The 21,950-nt window shown below is 46.9% G+C and overlaps 1 protein-coding gene across 1 annotated transcript in view; it reads left to right on the plus strand.

Annotated features, from left to right (window-relative positions):
• Positions 1–681: 681 nt before the first annotated feature.
• wtip (WT1 interacting protein) overlaps positions 682–21,950 on the plus strand; it is a 29,887-nt gene continuing 8,618 nt past the window's right edge. The window contains exons 1-2 of the mRNA XM_080496106.1: positions 682–2,506; positions 10,734–10,835. Of these exons, the coding sequence (XP_080352232.1) occupies positions 1,036–2,506; positions 10,734–10,835 (1,573 nt within the window). The 5' untranslated portion in view covers positions 682–1,035. The remainder of the gene's footprint in view (positions 2,507–10,733; positions 10,836–21,950) is intronic.

Below are 21,950 nucleotides of genomic sequence, written 5' to 3' on the forward strand. Positions count from 1 at the left end.
TGTTTATTATATTATAATATATTATATATATTATATATATATATATATATATATTTATATACACATTTTGCATTCAGACTCCCAGTACATTTCAATATCCCATACTTGTCATATATGTGCCACCCTTTTGCACATGATTTGAATGCACCACACACTTTTTTTTTTTTTTTAGAGTTTTAAGAGTTTGAAATGTATTTGCCCTCTCCTCATCCTCTGCAGTTTATTATTCCCGGTGTAAAAGAAAAAAGAAAAGAAAAAGGAGCGGGACCAGGTGAGGCGTGCTTAGTGTGGTATTCCAGTCTGCCCGGGATGAATGCAGACGTCCCCTTCTCTCGAAACTATTCTCTTCAGAGCCGGCAGCCCCTTGCTGAGTTGGTCGCAATCATTGTTTCTCTGCAGCATTAACCACATTCCAGAGAGGCGCAGCGCATCCCGTCTCCCTCCCCGCATTCCTTTTACGCGAACGAGTCCCCTCCGCAAAACCGCGTTTTGCTCCGAGTTTTCGCCCACTTGGCGCACTCGGACACGCACGCGAAGGATAGTCTCGGCGTGCGCGATTATCCCGGACTACTTTGACTTCTTGCGCGGGGCTGGAAAAGAGAAATCCGGGAGGAGGAGGAGGAGGAGGAGGGGGGGAGAGAGAGAGAGAGAGAGGAGAAAAAAAAAACCCAACAAGGAGAAATTCCTCCGCGCAGCGCGCCATTGACTGTAAAGACCTTTCAACTTAACAAAAACTGAAGTTGACAAACGTATCCCCGGCGGCTCGAACTGTGAGAAAGAGTTGTTTTGTTCGGCGGAGCGGCGAGAGCCGGGGGGAAAGACGATGCGGCTCGCCACCCGGGAGGTTTTGTCGGTGCGCGTTTTGCGGGTTTGCTGTGCGTGAATGAAGCGGCGGCGGCGGTGCGGCGCGGCGGCGGCGTTTTTTTTGTTGTTTTGATTTTCCATGTGAAATGCAATTAGTGCTCCGCGGCGCGCGCTAGTTTGGGTCGCGGAGCGCGGCACCACTCGCAAACTTGGGGTTTCGTCGCCAACAACATGGAGCACTACCAGGAGGATCTGGGGCTCCGGGCCACTCAACTGATGGAGGACCTTTCCCTGTACGACGCCCGCTACAAAGACGGGATGTACGGCGCGAGGAGAGACTTGGTGATCAGCCCCGACCTGGACTTTTCCGCCCCGGCGGAGCACAAGGCGAAGCCGATGAATGGCACCTCTGTGCTCCACCAGCAGCATCACACCGTGGAGAATTTCACGTCCGGGAATAAAGTGTACAACGCGGCTCCGGTGCGCCCGGTCACCTGCGCCCGCACGGTGCCGGTGGACTTCTGCGCCCCGCAGCGGGACGCCGGCTACGCCGAGGAGGGCTGCTGCACCAAGTCCGAGGTGGCTCTGCCGTGCTACACCGGCGCCTCCGAGCGGCACCGGAGGTACTCTCTGGAGGTGCAGGGCCACCGGTACAGCACCGGCTCCACCTTCGACGGCGTGCCGCTCAACAAGCCGGCGGCTCTGCCCGGCAACAGGTGCAACAGCGTGTGCATCACCGGCAACCACGACGGGAGGTACAACGCCACCAGCCCGCGGTCCAGCCTGGCGTCCTCCCTGTCCTCCCAGGAGCAGAGCAAGCACGCCAGCCCCAGGTCCAGCATCAGCAGCCCCAGGACGAGCCTGGTGGTGCCGGGCCAGGACCGGTACACCAGCCCCAGGTCGAGTTTGGTCCACTGCGAGGGCAGCAGCGTCCTCAGCCCCCGATCCAGCTATGCAAGCACCGCCAGCGACACCAGTAAACACTCCAGCCCCAGGACCAGCCTGAACAGCTGCGACTGCTGCAGCAAGCCCAGCAGCAACCGCACCAGCGGCATCAGCATGGGCTACGACCAGAGACACATCAGCCCCAGGTCCAGCACGGCCAGCCAGTACTCCTTCACCACCAGCCCCAGGTCCAGCTACTCCGACTCCCGGTACGGCCCGGTGGTCAACCACGACCTGGAGGGGGCCATCCTGCACGCGGCCCCACTGGCCAGCCCGCGCTCCAGCATCTGCAGCCAGGACGCCAGGCCGGGCGCTGCCGTCGCCGCCGCCGTCAACTGCGTGGTCAGCCCGCGCTCCAGCATCTCCAGCCACAGCTCGCGGAGCTCCCGCAGCTCCCGGGGCTCGATGAGCACCTACCCGGACCTGCAGCTGCCCTCGCCCCGGTCGTCCATGCTGGGCAGCAGCCTGCACGAGGACACGCTGCTGCAGGAGTTTGGAGACTCCAACGGGATCCAAAGTCGCATCCACCTCCAGGGGCTCTCCACCGTGCCCGAGCCCCAGCAGCAGCACGGCCAGGCGGTGGAGTTCAGCTATGGGATGTCGTCGAAGGCCACGTCCTCGGGTCAGAGGTTCAAGCTGCCCTACCAGGTGACCCCCAGCCGGGAGAGCGGGCCGAGCCAGGCGGAGAAACGGCTGGAGGCGCTCACCTTGGAGCTGGAGAAGGAGCTGGAGATGCACATGAAGAAGGAATACTTTGGTAGGTTGAATGAATGGTTCACGCTTCTTTTCCACATACAGGTGAAATACTAACTCAACAGGTTGGTGGGGGGGGGGGGGTAATAAGTCGGCCTGTATAAAGCCACCAGGCACTCGCTGCTCATCTTGTGCCCTGCAAGAGTCTGCTGAGGTTGGATTGGTTCAGTCTCGGTCTGCCCCTCCAGCGTGGAGCTCAGGGAGTTTCACCTTGCATGCCCCGGACGGTTGAACTCTTAACTACTGGAGAAAGGCAGGTCCCTCGTTCATAATCCAAGCAGGCAGAAGACAGAGGTGCGCTTCATGGGCCTCGCTGGTCGTTTTAACACATGGACCAAAATATGTAAACAAGAGGGGGGGGGGGGGGGGAGCTCAATGTGGGTTATCGAGCCTTGAGTTTACACTTTAAACAGTGTGACTGCACTTCTGGAATTGTTTGCATGCTGAAATGTCACGACTTGCCTATAAATTTGCACACGCTTGACAGGCCTTCTGTTTCCTCACGCCCAACAGAGATGTGCTGCAAGGCAAGGGCTCCGCCGCCCCGCCGCCTTCTGCCTGTTGTCGGCGCGCGTTTAAGAAGCGTCCTGACACCTGCACCTCCGGTCGTCTCGGTTCCGCTCACACTGTCAGGGATTTGCACCAGAGGTCATGTGTGGCCACGAACCAGTGACTTTTTGACTGCAAACCTAGAATACGAACAACGCGAGGGTTCAGCCAGTGTTTGTGAGCTTTATTTATAGGCCCGCCGCCTCTCCCGAGGTCTGTTTGCCACCTGCTAATGCCATGTCGCTACGAACAGGTCTCTCTCTCTCTGTCTCTCTCTCGCTCGCTCGCTGGCAGATAACAGCAGCTTTGCGGTGCAATACTAATTTCTTGTCTTGGCAGAGCAAACGTTTGCAGAGCGCGGCACGTCGCTGAATGGGACCTTCTGTTCCTGCGGGAGCAGACGCCCCCCTTCGGTCAATCGGGAGCGCCGTGGGTCTGAGTCTGTTTGAAATGCGGTGCGGCCTGTGGTCAAGTGAGCCGTGCAGCAGGGGCGGCGGGAGCTTCTCAAGAGGCTGCTGGTTCTTTTTTTAAGTCACGAAAACCGACGTATTAAGATCCTGCCTGCCACTTGGATGTACCAAGCCTCAGTTTAGTTTTTATTTGCTTGATATGAAGATCTGGACAAAGGAAGGGAATTGTTAGGGTTTTTGACGTGGTCCATCATTTTCAGTGTTGTTGGCCCGAGCGATTTCAGGATTTTGTTATTATCTGGATTATTTTAAGTGTTTGGCGTCCAAATCCCTTGCCCATCCCTCGCGGTTCCTGCCCGTGCAGGCGGCACAACCTTGTCGTGAACCTTGGGACACGGAAGGCCCGCCCGGGGGAAGTTGTCGTTCGTCTTCCTTTTGAATTCGCAGCCAGACGAATGGCTGCAGCCGGAGAACAGTGGTGTGGTTTATAGCCAGTGCACTCGCTCAAACTGAGTCCAAGACAGCTGCTGATTTGTTCCAGAGGAAGCAGGTGAAACGAGGAGGATGGAAGGAGGAAGAGGAGGAGGAGGAGGACAGGAGGGGAGGAAGCTGCAAGAAGACAGAGGGTAGAAATAGGTGGAGACGGAGAGAGAGAGAGAGAGAGAGAGAAGAATGCATTCATGTGCTCTTCACATTGAGCCCAATGGAGACTGTTTCTGTAGTCACAGTGAAGAAATTGATCACAGAGGCTTTTTTTTTTAAGGGGGTGGGGGGGCATTAGTGTCTGCCAGTGTCCCACACTGCCCGCTCTGCACTGTTGGCCGGCTGGCCCCTGTGTGGCCTCTGTTTGTTGTGGTGGCAAAAAAAAAAAAAGGAGCTGTGAATCAACAGCTGGCCCAATACAGGCTCGCAATTGAAACAGCAGAGCGAGGCCCACCCCAACCTCTTTGCATCCCCCCCCCCCCCTCCACCACCACCACCACCACCACCCCGCCCTTGACTCCCCCCGCGAAGCCCTTCATTAACCAGCCAGTGGGGGATCGGGCAGCACCAGACACTTGGCACACGGTCTTGGCTGGCGGGCCAGACGTAGTTGGTGGGGGTCAAGTCTGATCACCTGCCCAGAATTATAATGGCAGTAGTCATGCACACGCTGAAACAACTGCGCGCTAAGTGCAGGCCGTAGTACCGCGTGCTTCAGCAACATGCAGCTGACACAACGGTATATTTATATATCGATACGTTAACGTTGCCGATGACGGGTCGTCACTCGCAGTCCAGTCCAAAGTTAGCGGCTTTCTGACACACGATGTGATTTTTTTATACGCCGACGGTCTGGAGTGAAGTCGTGACTTTCTCTGCATTAAAGTGCTGAAAAGCGTTTGCAAGTATTCACCTTGTCTGCAGGCTGACAGTAATTGCTATGAAAGTTAATAAAAAACAACATTTCTCCCCAGTGGCCAAAGTACATAGTCGTACATCAGGTCGACCTGCTTATGTGACTTCGTCTGCAAGAAGCTTTTCACTCGCTTTCAAGTTGTAATTTTAATATTTTCTGCCGTCGTCCGTAATGCATCAAGGCTGTCGGTTTAAATTTGATATTCGCACTTGAGAAGCTCCCCCCCTTAAAAATTGGACTAATTTTTCGTCCACACCAGGGTAACGTATATTTGTTTACGCAACGCTCCACTAGGTGTGATTTAGTGTTTACTCTTCCAGCTCCACACTCTGAAGGATTATGAACCTGCTCCACATGCAGTCGCTGAATCACTCCTTCAGGACGTGCCGAGGTTTTTAAGTATTTGGCAGAAGCTCCAGCAAACCCCCCCCCCCCCTCCCCCCCCCAAAAAAAATGTGTCTCGTCTGTGCTGCAAATGATGGTCTTCCTTTGATTGACTGCGAATCGTCTCTCCGGATGCCGGGTTGAAATCGCGCCGCAGGACGCCACACATTGTTAAAGTTTCATGAATCAGACCGCACTGGTCTTTTTATTTATTTATTTTTTACAACTCGCAGCACGTCGGCTGTTGTTTTTATAGAAAAAGTAAACATACAACGTTGTGTGATTTCACCTCTTGATTTCCTCTTGGTACCTCGCAATTATTGGAAATAACTCATTGCTTCAGCTTCCTCATCTGATGTTTCCCCTTTTAAGAAGTGACAGACGAACGCCATCAGGTTAAAACGTTACAGTTTGATACGCTAAGAAACCTCCGTTTCCCGCCATCAAACCCACGTTGCGTCCTACAACCAGCTCCTTGGTTTTCCCCAGAGGTGCGGGACGATACAAGTTGTATATTTTTTGGCGTCCTGGCCGGAGTGGACCTGTTACGAAATGGGCACACGAGAGTTTCAGCTTCCTGTTTGAAGCCAGAAACAAACGGACGCCTCAGAGATTTCCCCGACGTCTCATAAAACGATAACCACATCCGTGCTCACGGGGACCCCCGGGATTTTTTAGCTTGTGTGCCGACTCTTAACGCTTAATCGCTTTTATCGCTGACGTTGATCCTCCGTTCTCTCACGACGAAGAGTTTTCCAAAAACAGCCGGCGTAACGTTGGCGTTTAATGCAAATACAAGTGGAGGAGATTTAAGTGATGGAGGCGGTCTGATGAGTCCTAGTGAATAAACCATACCTACGTTTTTAGCCTGGGACTTGAAGCGGGGAGAAACGTGACGGAGACTGTTTGGCTCCGGGGGGGGAAAAAGTAAAAATGAGAGCTATGGAGGAAAAGAGGAGGGTATTTTGAAGATATAATGGCCTGAAAGCAGCTGTTTGAAAATAGAAGGCACATCGTGACATGAAGGGGGCCAAAAAAAACCAAACCGCAGTCTTGGTGCAAATTTGTTTCTGAAGCAGTGCCATTAAAACACCCCGGCTGTTTGACTGAAAACAAGCAAAGACCAGTCTTTTTGTTGTTGTTACGCTACGATAGCCGAAGACCGTTGTAACGCCGGGAATCGGTGACTTTGCTTCCTGGCATTCAGACAGATGTGGGGGTGAGTCAGTTGTTCATTGAGGAAGCTTTTTTTGGGGGGGGTCCGGGGCTGCAGGACGATGTGAGTGTGAGGAGGACAGGTGGTAGAAGTTGATACCTACAGCAGACAAGCTTCCACACAGTGACTAACTTCTACATCACCCACTGTTTGGAGGAGTTCCAAAAAAAAACGTTTTTTTTTCTAAATTCTGGATTACCAGAAACATTACTTCCTCAACACCAGCTCGTCCAGGTTCTTCATTTTTCTTTTGTCTCTGTAAATAAGTGAAAGAGGAAGTGGGCTGTCCTGATGCAGAGCAGAGGGAAGATAGTCTAACGTCCGTTTCATCACAAACGTCGGCGTCCCTTTAATGTTTGTGTCTAAACTTTCTCCATTCTTGAGAAACTCCTGTTGAGTACTAAAAGAAAAAAAAAATCTTCTTTGTTTTTGGTGATTTAATGAAGATGCCACGTCGTATTGACTGAAATGGGAATCCAGTTGCTTCCTTTTTGTTCTCTTACACTGATGCAACTGAATAGAACAAATTCATGTTGATAGATTTGATGGAATTACTGCAGATTGTTTAGAAATGCTCACTTTCTTTCAACAATAGAAAGAAGCCTGGCGTCCAATCAAAACGTTGAACTTGGCATGAAACCAAGCATGTGTGACAGTAATCCCAGATTTAAAAAAAACAAAAAACAAACGGGTTCAGAGTGTTTGAGATCAGTGTATGTGTAGTTTAAGAGTGGCTACATGAAGCTAATCTCCCTCTGCACACGACGGCACGCTGACTGAGTTCGTCAACAATGAAGTTGCTTGAGCAATGGGTGAAAATCATAACAATACCTGAGGAAAACTTGTTACTACCACTTAAAAATGTGTCACTTCAACGACATAATACCAAAAAATAATTAAAAAAATTGCTGCAGATCGTATCTCCCTATAACGGGGAGATCAATACCTTATTGAACCTGGAAGAGGTTTAAGCTACCAGCTACTTACCGATGAATTTAGATGCACTTATATTGCTATGAATAAATACAAACAATTTACACACCAGAAGTTAAAATACGCTCCTTGATTGTGATAAATCGTCTTATAAAGCCAACGTGTCACACGTGCTGTTCAGCCAACAATGTTTGTTCATGTTCTTGTTCTCGGGGCTGATTTATTTGCCATTAAACACTCGTTTTCTCCCGATATTTTAACCAGTTTAAGCTTACGGAGTACACAAGTGTTGTCACGACTCCAAGACATGGCGTCGGGTGGAGACGTGTCTTCTCCCAGTCTACAATAACTGTTATCAAAGGGAGGTTCTTCTTCCCTCCAGGTTTCCGGAGACTTCCACTGTGGCACCACAAGGCGTGTTTTCATGTTCTGAATGTAGAACGTTGGAGTGTTTCTGTGGGCTGACTAATAGTTTTCCTGAGAGGAGGAGGAGGAGGAGGAGGAGGAAGAGGAAGAGGGTGGGGTGTTGGCGTGCGGCTCCCCTGGCGAGACCTTGTGTCCTGTGGGCACTCTGACCCCGGACTCACCCCACGCAGGCTTTGACCCTGCACTCGCTGTGGAATGTGACCTCGGTGGAGGTTGTCTTGTTTAAGATAGGCGAGAGATTGTTCGTCTGCCGCCGTTGTTATTATGTATTGAAACCGTCCTACCCGGGGTGGGGTCTGCAGGGCGGCGTTTGGGAGGGGTGTACCCCCCCACCACCACCCCTGCGGTCAACGCTGAATATCCATCTCCCCTCATTGTGATGAGTTATGACACCTGCTCGCCACATAATTCAAATATTTCTAAATCCAAGTGATCCGCTATTAATGTTGGTGTTGGACTTTCTGAAAAAAGACACTGGTGTTATTGGCTGTTTCGGTCCAGACACAAAAATGTGTGTGTGTGTGTGTGTGTGTGTGTATATGTATATATACACACACACACACCCACAAGTCCCACATTATTTCCATTCCTGTACCTTCTGTGGCTTTTTGTTATTTACTTGGACAGTGCATCACTTACCAACAGTAATAAAATGACCAGCATTATCACGTAGAGGACGGTGTGACAAATTAAAATAAAAAAGAAAGTGTCTTCCATGGCTTTCTGTGTAACTCCTAAACAGAAAGCCTCCCTATCTGCAGGGTGAAGAGTTATTTTTTTTTCTTAAGCGCAGTCGGGGTCAGAAGGTGGTGCTGATCAGAGAAAGCGCTAATGAGGATACAAAGATCTGAGAGGTTGATTTTAAACTCTAAACTTTTGAACGGGACCCCGGATTTAGCACCACATCGGAGGAGCCAGTTTTTAGCCTCCGGGGAACTTTTCACTTTTTTTTACCCGCCCTCGCCATCTCTTAAACTTGTGACTATTACAACTCTTTCTGAGTGCGTTGCATTAAAAAAGAAGCGCGGCACGTCCATTAATTCATCAATCTTTTATCCCCCTTTCATGTAAGCGACGGTCTGGGGGGGGGGGTCTTCCCCAGCTGATACCGGGTGACGGGAAGCTCTACCACAAATGAAAAGTTCATTATTCGCTTCAAATAGTGTGTCAGAAAGTCGCCTTGTATGTTCAATAAAACATAAAAACAAGAAATGTTTCTTTTTAAAATGTGTTGAGTAGAGGATCTTGTTATTTAACACTCTCGTCTCACAAATGGTTCCACTCCCGGAGGAGCTGCAACACGACTCATGTGGTTTCTCTCCTCTTGGATCTCGCTCACAGCTGCGTCTTGCCAGACTATATCTCCCCGCTGAGGGTCGTCCAAATTACTTTACAGTTAATCTCGTTACTTGGAAATCAAACGCTCGAAACCAGCTTTTCACTGTCGGTGCGATTTATAGATTTCCGGTAACGTCTCCTCACTTGAACCTCTTGGTGTCTTTGTTCGGCGGAGGATCTTGAAATTCAATAGCATCGACACTCGTCGCCTCTGATTTCATCCAAGCAGTTAGCCAGATTGTTTTCCGACAATCCGCTTTTGTTTTGGTGCCAGCTGAGCCGATTTTTTGTTTGTACTTTGAGGAAATGATTACCTCTTAAGTCCCGTCAAATGATCCCGCGAGTGATCGTGGCCGGCTACGGTTCTGTGCACGTATTAAAAGCTCTGTCGCATAATATGCAACATAAACAAATGAGCTACCTGGAAAAAAAAAAAAGGAAAGTGTTAAATAAATAGTCATGATAATGTATTCATACACAAGGCATATGAAACAAGTATGTGCACATTGAACGGTGATCCTCTTTAACCCAGTTGTATTTCCACCTCCGTACTTTTCTCACGGAGTCACGGTTCTCGATATATCCGCTCTGTTTATCTTTTATATTTATGCGCTTTATTTGTGACCCCCCCCCCCGTAAGACATGTTTTCATATGCAGCAACCTTTGCCAGTTCAGCAGTCCATTCATCAACTGGGGGAGTTCCTGGGGATTTCCAGTGTCTCAGTAAAATCTGCTTTCCAATCATGATTCCAGTCTGTCGGTGCAAACTCTTTTCTCACATCATTTTAACTATTGGCAGAGATGATGTCTGTGATCGGAAGTTTTTATATATATATATAGTCTCAAATCCACTCAGAAGTGGCTGAAATGTGAACTAGAAGACATAAAATGTGTGAAATTCTAGTTTTGGCCTAAAATATAGTGAGGAAGTGAGCGAAGGTACTGAATTATGAGCTTTAAATAAAAGCATGTACAAAGCAAGGCTGAACCATTGGATATAGAAACAGTGAAAAAAGTGAGCGTGTGTCCGACCACCCCTTCCCCGGTCACTTGGAAGGCCGCAGGAACTCATCCTCCTGTCCTCATCCCCCCCCCCCCCCCCCCCCGCTCACCTTGTCCTCTGGATTTCCTTTAAGCGCCTTTTTGGTATAATCGCCGGCCTTCCCGGACAACTTGGCCTTCAAACGGCGTGATGTAATGCGCGGAAACGCTGGAAGGAAGAGGGAAAAAAAAACAAAAAACAACTCATGAAATATTTCTCGTGGAAGAATCTTCTCACACGACAATTTGCTTTCAATTTACCGGCCAACTGCCGAACCTGCGATGCCGTTTGATGTATTATTGAGTGTTTCATTGTGGTGTTTGGTCCTCGGAGGGCGACCCGGCGTTTCAGAGCAGAGTTTATAAATCACCCACGTTTATCGATCGCCGTCTTGTGATTGGCTCTCGTCTCCACGGCAGTGTGTCTATTGAGCTTGTGGTTTTGATTCCTCTGTTTGCTTACCTAGTCTTCTTCTCTCTCTCTTTTTTAAAAAAGTTCTCTGTGTGGTGACTGATCTTTTTGTCTCCCGCCAGGCATCTGCATCAAATGTGGGAAGGGCGTGTACGGAGCCAGCCAGGCCTGCCAGGCCATGGGGAACTTGTACCACACAAACTGCTTCACCTGCTGCTCCTGTGGTGAGTACGACATGTCTGTGCAGGGCAGCGATTATTGTTTGGTCTGCCAATGTTGCTCAAACAGAAAATCGCCCCGGTATGACTGAAGCCACACAGTGAATGCCTTTGTTTGGGGAATATTTAATGGCTTTAATTGTAAAACACGTGGGCAGTGACAGCTGTTGGCGCTTTTAACCGTCATATTGTTGCCATAGCGAAGCGTCACGTCGAGCACATGAAATATCAGCAGGAGTCGGTGATTGTTCTAAACTCTGAACGTTTCAACTGTAAATAGAGCAGTTATTTTTTTCACCCGAGCACAAAATGTGCTTCTGTATTTGCTGGAGCTAAACTGTGACACATGAAATTCTAATGTTAAAGGGCAGAGAGAGCTGGACTCTTTGTTTTGTTTTTTGTTTTTTTACTCCTCCATTCTGCACACTCCTCCGTCTTTTCTGGATTATTAGGGGTCATCAGTGATTATGGGAAAAAAAATGAAAGAGTTCAAATTACTGGATTCCATTTGTGTTACTTGTGTAATGGAAGGATAAATACGGTCTAAACTGAGGGATTACAGTTGTCGTTATACATTTGGGAGACGTTATTAGAAGTGCGCTCAAAGTGTGATGAGTCACATGGAGACCGATGTCTCTGTATTGTCGCTCCCGGAAACAAACTCGGTCCACCAAGGAAGGCGACTCCTTTGTAAGTTTTGTTGTGCACCGAAGAAAAAGGGTTTAATTCAATCCAGTTGTGATATTGACATTTAAAAACGCTGCTTTCTGAGTCGCTCGGCCCATTAAAATCATTAACACCGGCGGGTGTCGTCGCCGTCGTTGGCTCCATCAAATGAAACTTGCTGGTTTTCCTTCTGCGGCTGCATGAAGTGGTGAACTTTAGTCGGCATGTGTACAGAAAACATGGACGCTACTGTGGTCGAGTTGTGGCAACAGTTAAAATGTGCCAATTGGATGTTTAGCAGCATTTTTCTTCTGCCACAGCAAACGAACTTCCAACTTCTTCTGTTTATATTGAGGATTGACAAACTGCTTTTGAAGGCTCTGATGTAAAGTCACACTTTTACTCTGTGCTGTCAAGTCTTCGCTGGACAATTGGAGAGATGACATCAGTGTCGCGCTTTAGTTTAAGTTCTGAAGGAAGTTCTCTCGTACGGTTTGAGTTAAAGATAGAAGGTCATCGACTTTACGGTGAAGGTAGATTCGTGTGGTCGAATGTCGTTTGGACTGATGAGGAAAAACGGAGGTTGTTAAATGTGATTTGTTGGGGGAAAAAACAGCAAATCATCCGTTAAAAAAAAAAAAAAAAAGACCACTGAAATACAGGGAAGATTCTCAGTTATGTCTTCGGCTTTGGGGGCTGCTTCACACAGGCGTCTCAGTTCCAAGTCCTTGGAGAATGCCAAGAACAAAACGTCGCACTAGTCTGAAGTGGGCTTCTGCGGGCTCTTATCCGAGTCCCACTGAACATCTAGAGAGCTGGAACGTTCACTCTGGAGGAGGACCAGGCGTCCTTTAACCATCCTAGAGAGTTTGCCGAAATACCTGAGGACAGGTGCAGACGTCTCACTGAATTTCGAGTGTTCCTCAAGTCTGTATTTTATTCACGAAACACGTTTTTTTTTTTCTAAGCAGATTTATGGATGTTTCCTTTGCGGATTAATCGTATCATTGGGGGCCTTGAAGCCACGGTGCATTTTGGAACCGAGCCGTCCCGGTCCTAGTCAGGCTCGTCTCGCACGTTGTCTGCCTCCTGCCTCAACCCCTGGAACCTTCCCACGCCCTCTTAGGGAGAGGCTGCTCGGCGGCCTCAGACACGGAGAGGAGCGAGCATTCACCAGGCAGAGGCGGAAAAAAGCTGCCTTTTTCACAGAGATACAAAAAAAAAAAAAAAAAAAAAGTTTTGTCATGTGTTAACTGGCAATTTGCACATTGATTGTTCCCACCCCTCCCAAGAAATTAACATTCCAAAATTTAATTCCACTAAAATACGGTCAAATTTCGAGTTTTGCCTCATTCTTTATCTTTTTCCAAGAGAAACGTGCCGCCGTTGTGTCTTTGAACCACCTTTGAACACTTTCAGCCTGATTGGCCTCTGAAAGTGTCAATCAAATCTGCTTAATTCATCACTCGGACGTTATTTCATGGGGCTTTTTTAACCTCCACCCAGTTACGGTGATCTGGTACCGCCTCCTCATTTAAACATAGTTTTGCTGATTTTCACTATTAAACTGTGGCCCCACTGCTTCCCAACAAAATCCCCCCCCCCCTTTTTTTTCCCACAAGAACCAGAATCACAAGAATCCATCCTCACGTCAGAAATGTTTCTTCTCAGATCTGATTGTAAATGAACACGTTCACAGACAAGCCTTCCCCTGATGCAGCTGAATTGTCCGTACGCAGACTTGTATTGGCCGTATCAAAATGTGTGCATGTTTACTCATATTTCCACGTGCACTACAACTTTGTGTGCAATGACGTTTGTATCCGCCTGTTTAATGACCTGCAAATGTCCCTCAGCCTCTTGTCTTTTCTCCAGTGCAGTTTGCTCTGACGCTTTGGTGGAGACATTTGTCTGCAGTTCCATGTTTTGTTTGTTTTCTATTGTCGACCAGCAGACTCACTCTCCGTCAAGCTGCTGGTCTTTTGGTCCGCGGCTCCTGAGCGGTGCAGCATTTCTAGAACGAACAGCCTGATTTACTGAGAGCCTGCATATAGTGCGGCAAATTGCACGCAAACATATTGTGCTTTCGGTTTGTATGCATGCCGTCAGCAATCAACCCAAGTATTTAAATTAGGGTTTAGCCTGAAGAAGAACGTTTACATGAGAACGATCTGCTGGATTTATCGTTTCTGTTCATGATTGTCTCCTGAACGTGAAATCTGACAAGTACAAAATTGCATTTGAAACTATTAAGGGGAAATAGAAACAAGAGCACCAGAACAATTCCTAAAAAGGATGCCCCAAAACTCTGGAGACGGTTTGTTTAATTAAAATCTGCAAATATAAGCCAGAATATAAGCCAGCCACAATAATAGCTGCATATCTGTTTAAAAAAAAGTTGGTGCAAGTCGGCTCAGACAAAAGCCGCCGCAATCATAAACAATTAAAATGTCTTTAGGCCTAAATCACATTACAGTGTACGTCAATAAATTAGAGTAAACTCATCTCGATATTTTTTTTTTTGCACGACCTGGTTGCGAACGCTGATCGTAGTCGATCACATCTGGAAGGACTTGGATCACATGTGGAGACACATTTCTTTCACGCCAGATACTGAATGATCCCTGAATGCCACTCAAACACTCAAACACCAACTTTGGCTTAGATGGTAAAGCAGGTTTCAATTGCGAGGTTGCAGGTTCGATCCCCCTCCTGGTCACATGTCCTCAATGCCAAATCACTTCCGATGGGATGCACTCAGTACTTTTGCGTAGCGGCCGCCTCCACTGGTGTGTGTGAATGGGTGAATGTGATTCGCATTGTAAAATGCTTTAGGGGCTGTTCAATGAGTGAACTCCGCTTACTGATGATTCACACGAGGTCAAAGAAACTGTTCGTTGTGACTCGATTTTGAAGAAAAAAAGTTGCGTTATATCCAGAGTGGAGGTGCTCACGGCGTGAGCGGCGTTCTGTTAAAATAAATGGCGCCAGCAGCACGCATACTGAGGTCTCAAGGCTCACCTGCGGAGGAAATAGGAAACCGGTGTGTGTTTGGTTGGATTTTAGAGGTGGTGAACCAGTGGCAATCAAAACATCTGTTGACTAGAAGGGAAAAACAAAAAATAGAAATCGTCCTGCAGAGACGAGCTGACAATGTTTTCTCTTTTAAAACTCCAATTAAATCTGCTCTTGAGCCAAAGTACAGTATAGATTTTGTGTGTATGTGTGTGTGTTTCGGTGTGTGTGTGTGTGTGTGTGTGTGTGTGTTTCGGTGTGTTTTTAGATGTGCCCGTCACCTGACTCCAGCCCCGCTCTCCCGTTTCCCGGGGAAACAAGAGGAAGATGTCGGTAGAGAGCATTTTTAGCCGAGCTCCATTCACATGTGCACTATACACAGATACCGATCCTCCGCCTCTCCCCCCCTCCGGCCCTGGAAGAAGTGCCTATAATTTACATGTAACCAAAGCCACATACTTTCCGATTTATTGTGTGGCGGAAGAAAGAGGGGGCCAGATGCTGAGTGTCCAGTTGCCGAAGTCGAGGGGCTCGCTGTGGAAAAGAAGCCCCCGGCGTGGCTGAGCTTGTAAGAGATGTTTTAATAGCGCTGATGGTTTTTGTGTGTGTGTGTGTGTGTGTGTGTGTGTGTGTGGGGGGGGGGGGGGGGGGGGGGGGGGTTCATTTAGAAGTCACATTTCTCTGCCAAAATAGAGAAAGATGCTGCTTTATCTCGGCATTCTGTCTCCCAAACAGACTTATTTGTGAAACAACCAGATCATTTCTTCTGGAGAATGAAAATACTCCCCGGATTACTTCCACGAAAAAAAAAACCAAAACAAAAATCCCGCCGCTCAGGAGAGAAATACGGCGGGGTTTATGAGAGAAATGTCACCGGCGATTAGTTAACCAGTCACTTTTGTTGTTGACAGCTTCATGGGCCATCCCCGCCTCTTCAGATGGTTTATTAGCAACGTAAACTCGGTGATGTATCGTTTGACCTCGTGTGAATGGGAATGTTTCCCTTTAACTGGTGTCTCCAAGACCTCTGAGAAGTTTAGTTTCCAAGTGCCTGCGCTTGTCATAACACAATCTGGTGATTTATCAGGAGCTCTTGTGCCTCCTGTTTGTTGCTTCTTCTTCTTCTTTTTTCTTTTTCCTCCCTCCTTGGTGCTCCCGAGTCGCGTCCCTCCTGGAGTCTGGTGCTCCAGAGTGAGGCCGAGTTTGCTGAGACATTTCTCACTGGTAGCCTTGGGCTTTGTTTAACCATGCATAATTGAGCCCTCCTCTTGGCTTACTCCCATGGTTGCACCCTTTTTTCATGAAATGGCCAAGAATGCAACCCCTCCACCCCCACCACCAGCAGCAGCAGCAGCACCACCACCACTTCAGCCAGACGGCCACCAAGCCTCCCTGCTCCTGGAGGAGGAGGAGACGGAGGAGACCGATCCTCGTTTTCGAGAATCACATCCAACACGTTTCCGTCGTCGTTTGTTTACCGGGCGGTCGGTCACGCTCCTCCAAAAGGACGTCCGCCGAGCTTTGAAAGAGTGCTGCTGAGCAAGGCATGTAGGATCCTTGTCCGCAGCTGAAGTTGTTGCTGCGTTTTCCCCATCAGCCTACTACTGAATACTGAATACCCCCCCCCCCCCACACACACACACACATAAACATAGTGGGTGCGTGTTTTCTCTCTCTGGGTGTTGTTGAAGATAAACTCGCTTTCTCTGGATGAAAGATTAAAAATAAATAAATAAATAAAATAAACATGGCGCTTGGGGCCGTACAGGCAGACCGTCGACTGCGAGGATGATGACTCATTTCAGTGTTACAAAAAAAATCCAAAAGGCCTGGAAGACCACAGGCAGCAGCAGCAGCAGCAGCAGAGAACCGAGCAGCTTGAATTTCTCATATCATTCACCACCGTCAGCTACACCTGGCGGGCAGGAGTCTGAGAGCTCCAGCACACGGAGGCTTCACTTGTTGTGTCCAGCCCATGCTTTAATGTCGACACGTACACTTCATAGCAGCGCTAAGAGAAATAATTCAGGCGTCTTTTATGGGCTAATGTGAAACCATCAGTCTTATTCGGATGCGTTATTTATATTATGAGACGCCATTAGCCGGGGCACACTAGTCTGAATCAAAGGGTTCGTACTCCCACGTACCATTATGTGGTGGACAGATACGGGGCGCGCTAACGCGGCTAACCGGCTATTAGGCGCAGTGTACATTTACAAAAGAGGCTGACCGGGAGAAGAAAAGTGCTCCCCGGGTGCTAAAGAGTGTGAAATATAAACCTGTGTCTTTGTTTCCACATTAATATTTTGACAAAAGGTTTAAGATGATGGATTAATTCAAATGTAACACTAACTGGCGAGCTTCAGTGTTTGGGTGATTAATAGTGTCTGCTACGATACAGGTCTATTATATATCTTTCTAACTGTTTCGACTGAAGAGACTTGTCTCGCCCTTCTTGCTTAAAAACCATTTGAAAACGACACATTTTTATCGAGCGTGGATGTCGAGGCCTCGTGCTCGTGACATTAACGCGATGTGACTGCGGCGTAGTTTGTTGGTACCATGAAATTATCTTTTTATCGTGACGACTGCGTTCAGCCTCGAGCAGTTGTTGGATTTATCTGGCCAAATAAAAATGGCCACAAAACATAAAATGTGAACGTGTCCCGACACTGTGACTTTGAAGATTTGGCAGAACAACTTTTCGTCCTTGTCCATGCGCTCGCCCCGGGCTCCAGGGGACATTTAAATGTCGGCATCAAACGGCTTGTTTACTCACCCGCAGCTGTCGAAAGTGTTAGAAAAACATCAGTGTTTTTGTTTGTGTTCCCCGGTAGGGAAACTACCAGAGCTTTAGGAGTTTCTTTTGTTGTTTCAAACTCCCCTTGACCAGACTCTCCTGTGACTCACTGGCCATCTAGTGGTAAATGGTGGCATTACAGGGCAGCAGAAGCTAATTATTTTCCCATTTTCCAAGTTCCCCTTTGTTCCACACATCCTTGAATTGATCACATTATCTTTTTTTTTTTAAGTGTTAAACTAAAAATAAATGCCATTTATCCTTTTCACATATAGATTCCATGAGCTGCTCTCCAGACTCGGTTTGTCCAGAATCCAACACGATCTGCTTCATATTGCTGTAAATGTCAGTGGCTCGCGAGGTACGAGAAGCTAACAAGCCGTCTCATTAGCAGGCGGCCAGTGAGCAGACGTCTAACAAGCCCCTAGCAGAATTGTATTATTTTTTCTTTTTTTCTTTTCACGCTTGATGCGACCTCTCCGATTCAGAGTTCCTTCACTTCCTGCGATAAATAGCAGGCAGGGTGTGAGGCACGCTGTAAATACCATCCATAAACACAACCCCACATTGACCTGCTGCAAAGTATTGATTTGTTCTCCGTTAGAAAGGGTTGCTGTTTTATGAGAATGTTGGAATTCATAAATAGTGGAAACAGGCGATCATAAGAAAAAAATAATTAGGTCTCTTCACAGTCTTTTAGTAGAGATGAGCAGGTCAGAGCCAAACACAAGATCTAAATATGGAACGTTAACAGCAAGTGATTGCTGTCTTTCTTTTTTTTTTTTCTTTTTTTAGTATTTTACACCTCTGCTACTTTCTTAATATTCCTCTAAATCTCCTCCTGTAGCTGTGTTGCTGTCAGTGCACCTCTTTTTCAGCATGACGTGGACGGATGAGATGGTTGACACATTGAAATGCATCAGGAGTATTTTTTTCCTTGGTTATCTGAATTTAAATCTGAAGACTAGAAGATGGCAGAATCACGGGGTGTTGCAGTCTAAACTGGGTTTGGGTGACCTCAGTTTTCCAGTCGGCGCTGCAGAGAAACATGCTTTCTGTCTCACTCAGACACTCTCTTCCACACACCTGTATTTGTCTCTGCAGCTGCTCGCGAGTTATGGCAATTATTGGTCATTATTTCACTTAGCTTGCAGTGCCTGTGGTGGTAAAGCCTTCAAGAGCTTGGTTTTTCACCAAATAGTCTCCCAAGACCAGGCCTGCACGAGCTTGTGACCGCCTTCGAAGTGACTCTCCTTTTTTTTCCGTTGTGAGCGCTTCTGTCCTTGTTGGAGCTCTGCTCACTCTGATTGTGAAAAAGTGACTCCAGCGTTTCCCGCCAACGCTACTGTTGCGATTGAACAAACGTGATTCGTCGCTGATCTGCACCCACAGTAAAGCCCTCCAAAATTCAGATTCTGATGACATGGTGTGTACATTTGGGACATTTTGATCGATTGTCCATCGTGAAATTCACTTTCTCCAGCCATTTTGGCCTTTTTTAAATTTTCAATAACTTGAAAATATTTGTGTTCAGATATTTGACCCATTTTTGGGAATAACATTCTTCCATTTATGTACTAACTTGTTACATAATTGAAGTAGTGTTAATACATCATTTTAAAATGTAGTAAACTGGAGCCACTAGTGGAAATATACACAAGTAGGAGTGTATTTCTTGGAAGTTAAAAGTTTTGTGCAGTTTGCTTATGAAAAACTAGTTGTAGTCATTTTCCTTTCGGCCTGTTTCCACCAAGTATAATGTCATTTTGACTTAAAAGCGAGATGTTTTAAGTTGTTTGACGTCTCCCAGTTTGACTGGATTTACTGACGCGGTTCCCGTCAACAATACATTCTGTTGTCTTGTGTTTGCCTCTGGTAAAAACACAAGATTGTCCCATCAATTAAGCAGTTGCCACGACTTCTGGGAGCATCACTGAGGGGAAAAACAATTATTCTTCCGGTCAGATTGGAAGCCCAGTGCCACAGGTCGTAAGAGCAAAAGCAGACCTGCTGCTTCCTCACTGTGTTTATCACTTATTATTGAAGGCATAAATAAACGTCTCGGCAAATAGACTTGCTTGAACTTTTGACAAAAAAAAAGAAGAAAGAAAGAAAGTAAAACCTCATCAACTAAGTTTTAAACTTCAAATAGTCCATGTATGTTAAGTTATATTGTTGTGGGGGGGAAAAAAGACGTTACAAAAACAAGTAAATATTGACATCTGATGTTGCTAACGCAAGGCTTCCTCTCAGCCACACAGTCGCTGAGAGGAAGTTCTCTCATGTGGAAACGGCAGCAGGCCTGTGACCAAGAGGAGGTTGACAAACACTCCTCGCTGGAATGTGACCTGATGTGATCCACTTGTGTGTCAGCGATTGCTGAGGGGATGTAGATATTTCAGCCTTTTTTATTGAGTCACAAAGTCGGCAGTAAAAAAAATGTTTCGCAGGTTAAAGATTATTCTGCGAACATTCCTGAAGAGTCTGAAGCCGGGTTTCTGTTCTCACTACATGAGTCTGACCGCTGCACATTGGCTTTTGCACAAGGGATTTTTAATCATTTTATTAACACACATAATGCCACACTTTAGCTCTGCACCACTCACAAAACTTTAGGATGTAATCAGCAAATCCAAATTAAAATTGTGCACGTATTCAGAAAATGAGGCAACAAGGTGATATTTCAGGCACCGTTTACTCGCGGCACCCACCATTATCTGTATGTTGCCGATATCTTTATGCTTTGTGACGTGTACTTTAATAAATAAATATATATATTTACTTTTGGCCTGAAATGATATGACATGAAATGTTGACTAAATAAACAAAATAACATGCAGCAGATTAGTGCTGCAATCACTGTTATATATTCTGCAGCATTTCCAATTGTCCCAAAAATAATGCCGTGTTCTATTCTTTCACTTGCATACAAATAAATCCTGTTATCAGACTTAATTTGATCTCCGAAACCGACCCTCATCTCAAGGTTGGGTTCTGTTTTGGACTATTGGGAAGTCATCAACACACACACACACACACACACACACACACACGCGCACGCACGCGTGCGCACACACACACGCTGTCCGAGGTGTGTAGACAGAGTGGTGTATTGAGAACAGAGAATCAGTGTTTTGTCTGTATCTGAAATTGATCCAGGCTTTAATGGGATGAAAAGGGGAAAAAAAAGCCTTTGAAATGAGAGAAAAAGGATGGCGGTTGCCTTAATAAGCTTGAGGGCTGTTAAATGTGCTGTTGAATGAATATGAAAAGAGCAAAGGAGGCTCTTGTCATCTTAATTTTGGTACTCGCAGTCCGCGGCCGAAGCTTTACGCGCACATTAGAAAAAGCTTTCTGGTCGAAGTACCAAGGAAGTGTGTGATCTGTGGAGCGTGGATCCAGGCCAGCGTCTGATTATCGGGGAGCGATTGACTGTATTTCCACTTTCATTCTCAGTCGGTTGGACTTTAGCTGCTGCACTGCAGGAAAAATATTTTGAAAAATAATACCTTCGCCATGGTGACACGTCCGTCCTATTTTTTTTTTTTTATTGTGTTTTTCATCTTCTTTTTTTTTTTTTCCAACAAGACCAGAACACATTCCCATGGCAACATCATCACTCAGAATGAAGGCATTAGTGGAGTACTCCAGCAATGATGAAAAATTTGCACGCAGCCAATTTTAAGGTGGAGGTGGAGGTCATGGCCTCGCCGGCCGAGGAAGACGAGGACATCGCTCTTCGCCGTGGGCTTGTTCACAATATTGACCGTGTTTAGGTTTTTATTCCAGTCGTCAATGGGAATCGGTCTTCTGGTCCTCCCTCGGCATGTTTGGATCCAGTCAATCTGTTTTAATCTCACGGTCATGGGAAAATGTGTGTGCATCCCCAGAAATGTATTTCTCCACATATTTGGTCAACCAAGCATTCGATGCTCTGGACCACAGACTCTATTTATAAAGGCGACGTTCTATCAAACAAACCACATTTTGTGTTTATTTTTAGCTTCGAAAAAGTTATAAGACTTGAGTTATAAGAGGTGTTTCAAGTGTGATGTAGATTATTAGCAGTGTGTTTTCAACTGGAACAACAACAACAAAAAAGAAGTTTAAAACAACATACACTTATCGGCCAAAACAATATGACTACTTGCTTCGGGAGTAAATAATGTGTTTTTCTCTGGTCCTTTTAACATGGCGCCTATAAATTAGACCATGAGTAAACATTTTTGTTATTGAATTCGAAGGTAATAAGACAGGATTTCTTTCAGTTTGGCGAGGGTGACATTGTGAGGGTTAAACACGTTCCCCGTCCGCAGTAACTATCAGAAGTTGTCTAAGAAAAGGAAACGCAGTAAAGCGGTCACAGGGTGGCAAAGGCTCATTGAACCTGAAAGCCGAGACGTCCATGTTTGATCTGATCCAACGGACGAGCTTCTGGGGCTCAAACTGCTGCTTGTCGGCAGTTTGAGCGGCGTCACCGATACACAGTTTGCTGCGTTTCCGTCGACGTGATTGTAGAGTGGATGGTCGCACCGGACCAGGATGTATTGTGGGAGGAAGATGAACCGGTTGAGGCGATTTTATGCTTTGACCAACGCTCTTTGGGTCCCGCAGGACCTTGTGTCGGGCTTCTTTGGCAC

This window comes from Blennius ocellaris (assembly GCF_963422515.1).
Source record: "Blennius ocellaris genome assembly, chromosome: 1".
NCBI lineage: Eukaryota > Metazoa > Chordata > Actinopteri > Blenniiformes > Blenniidae > Blennius > Blennius ocellaris.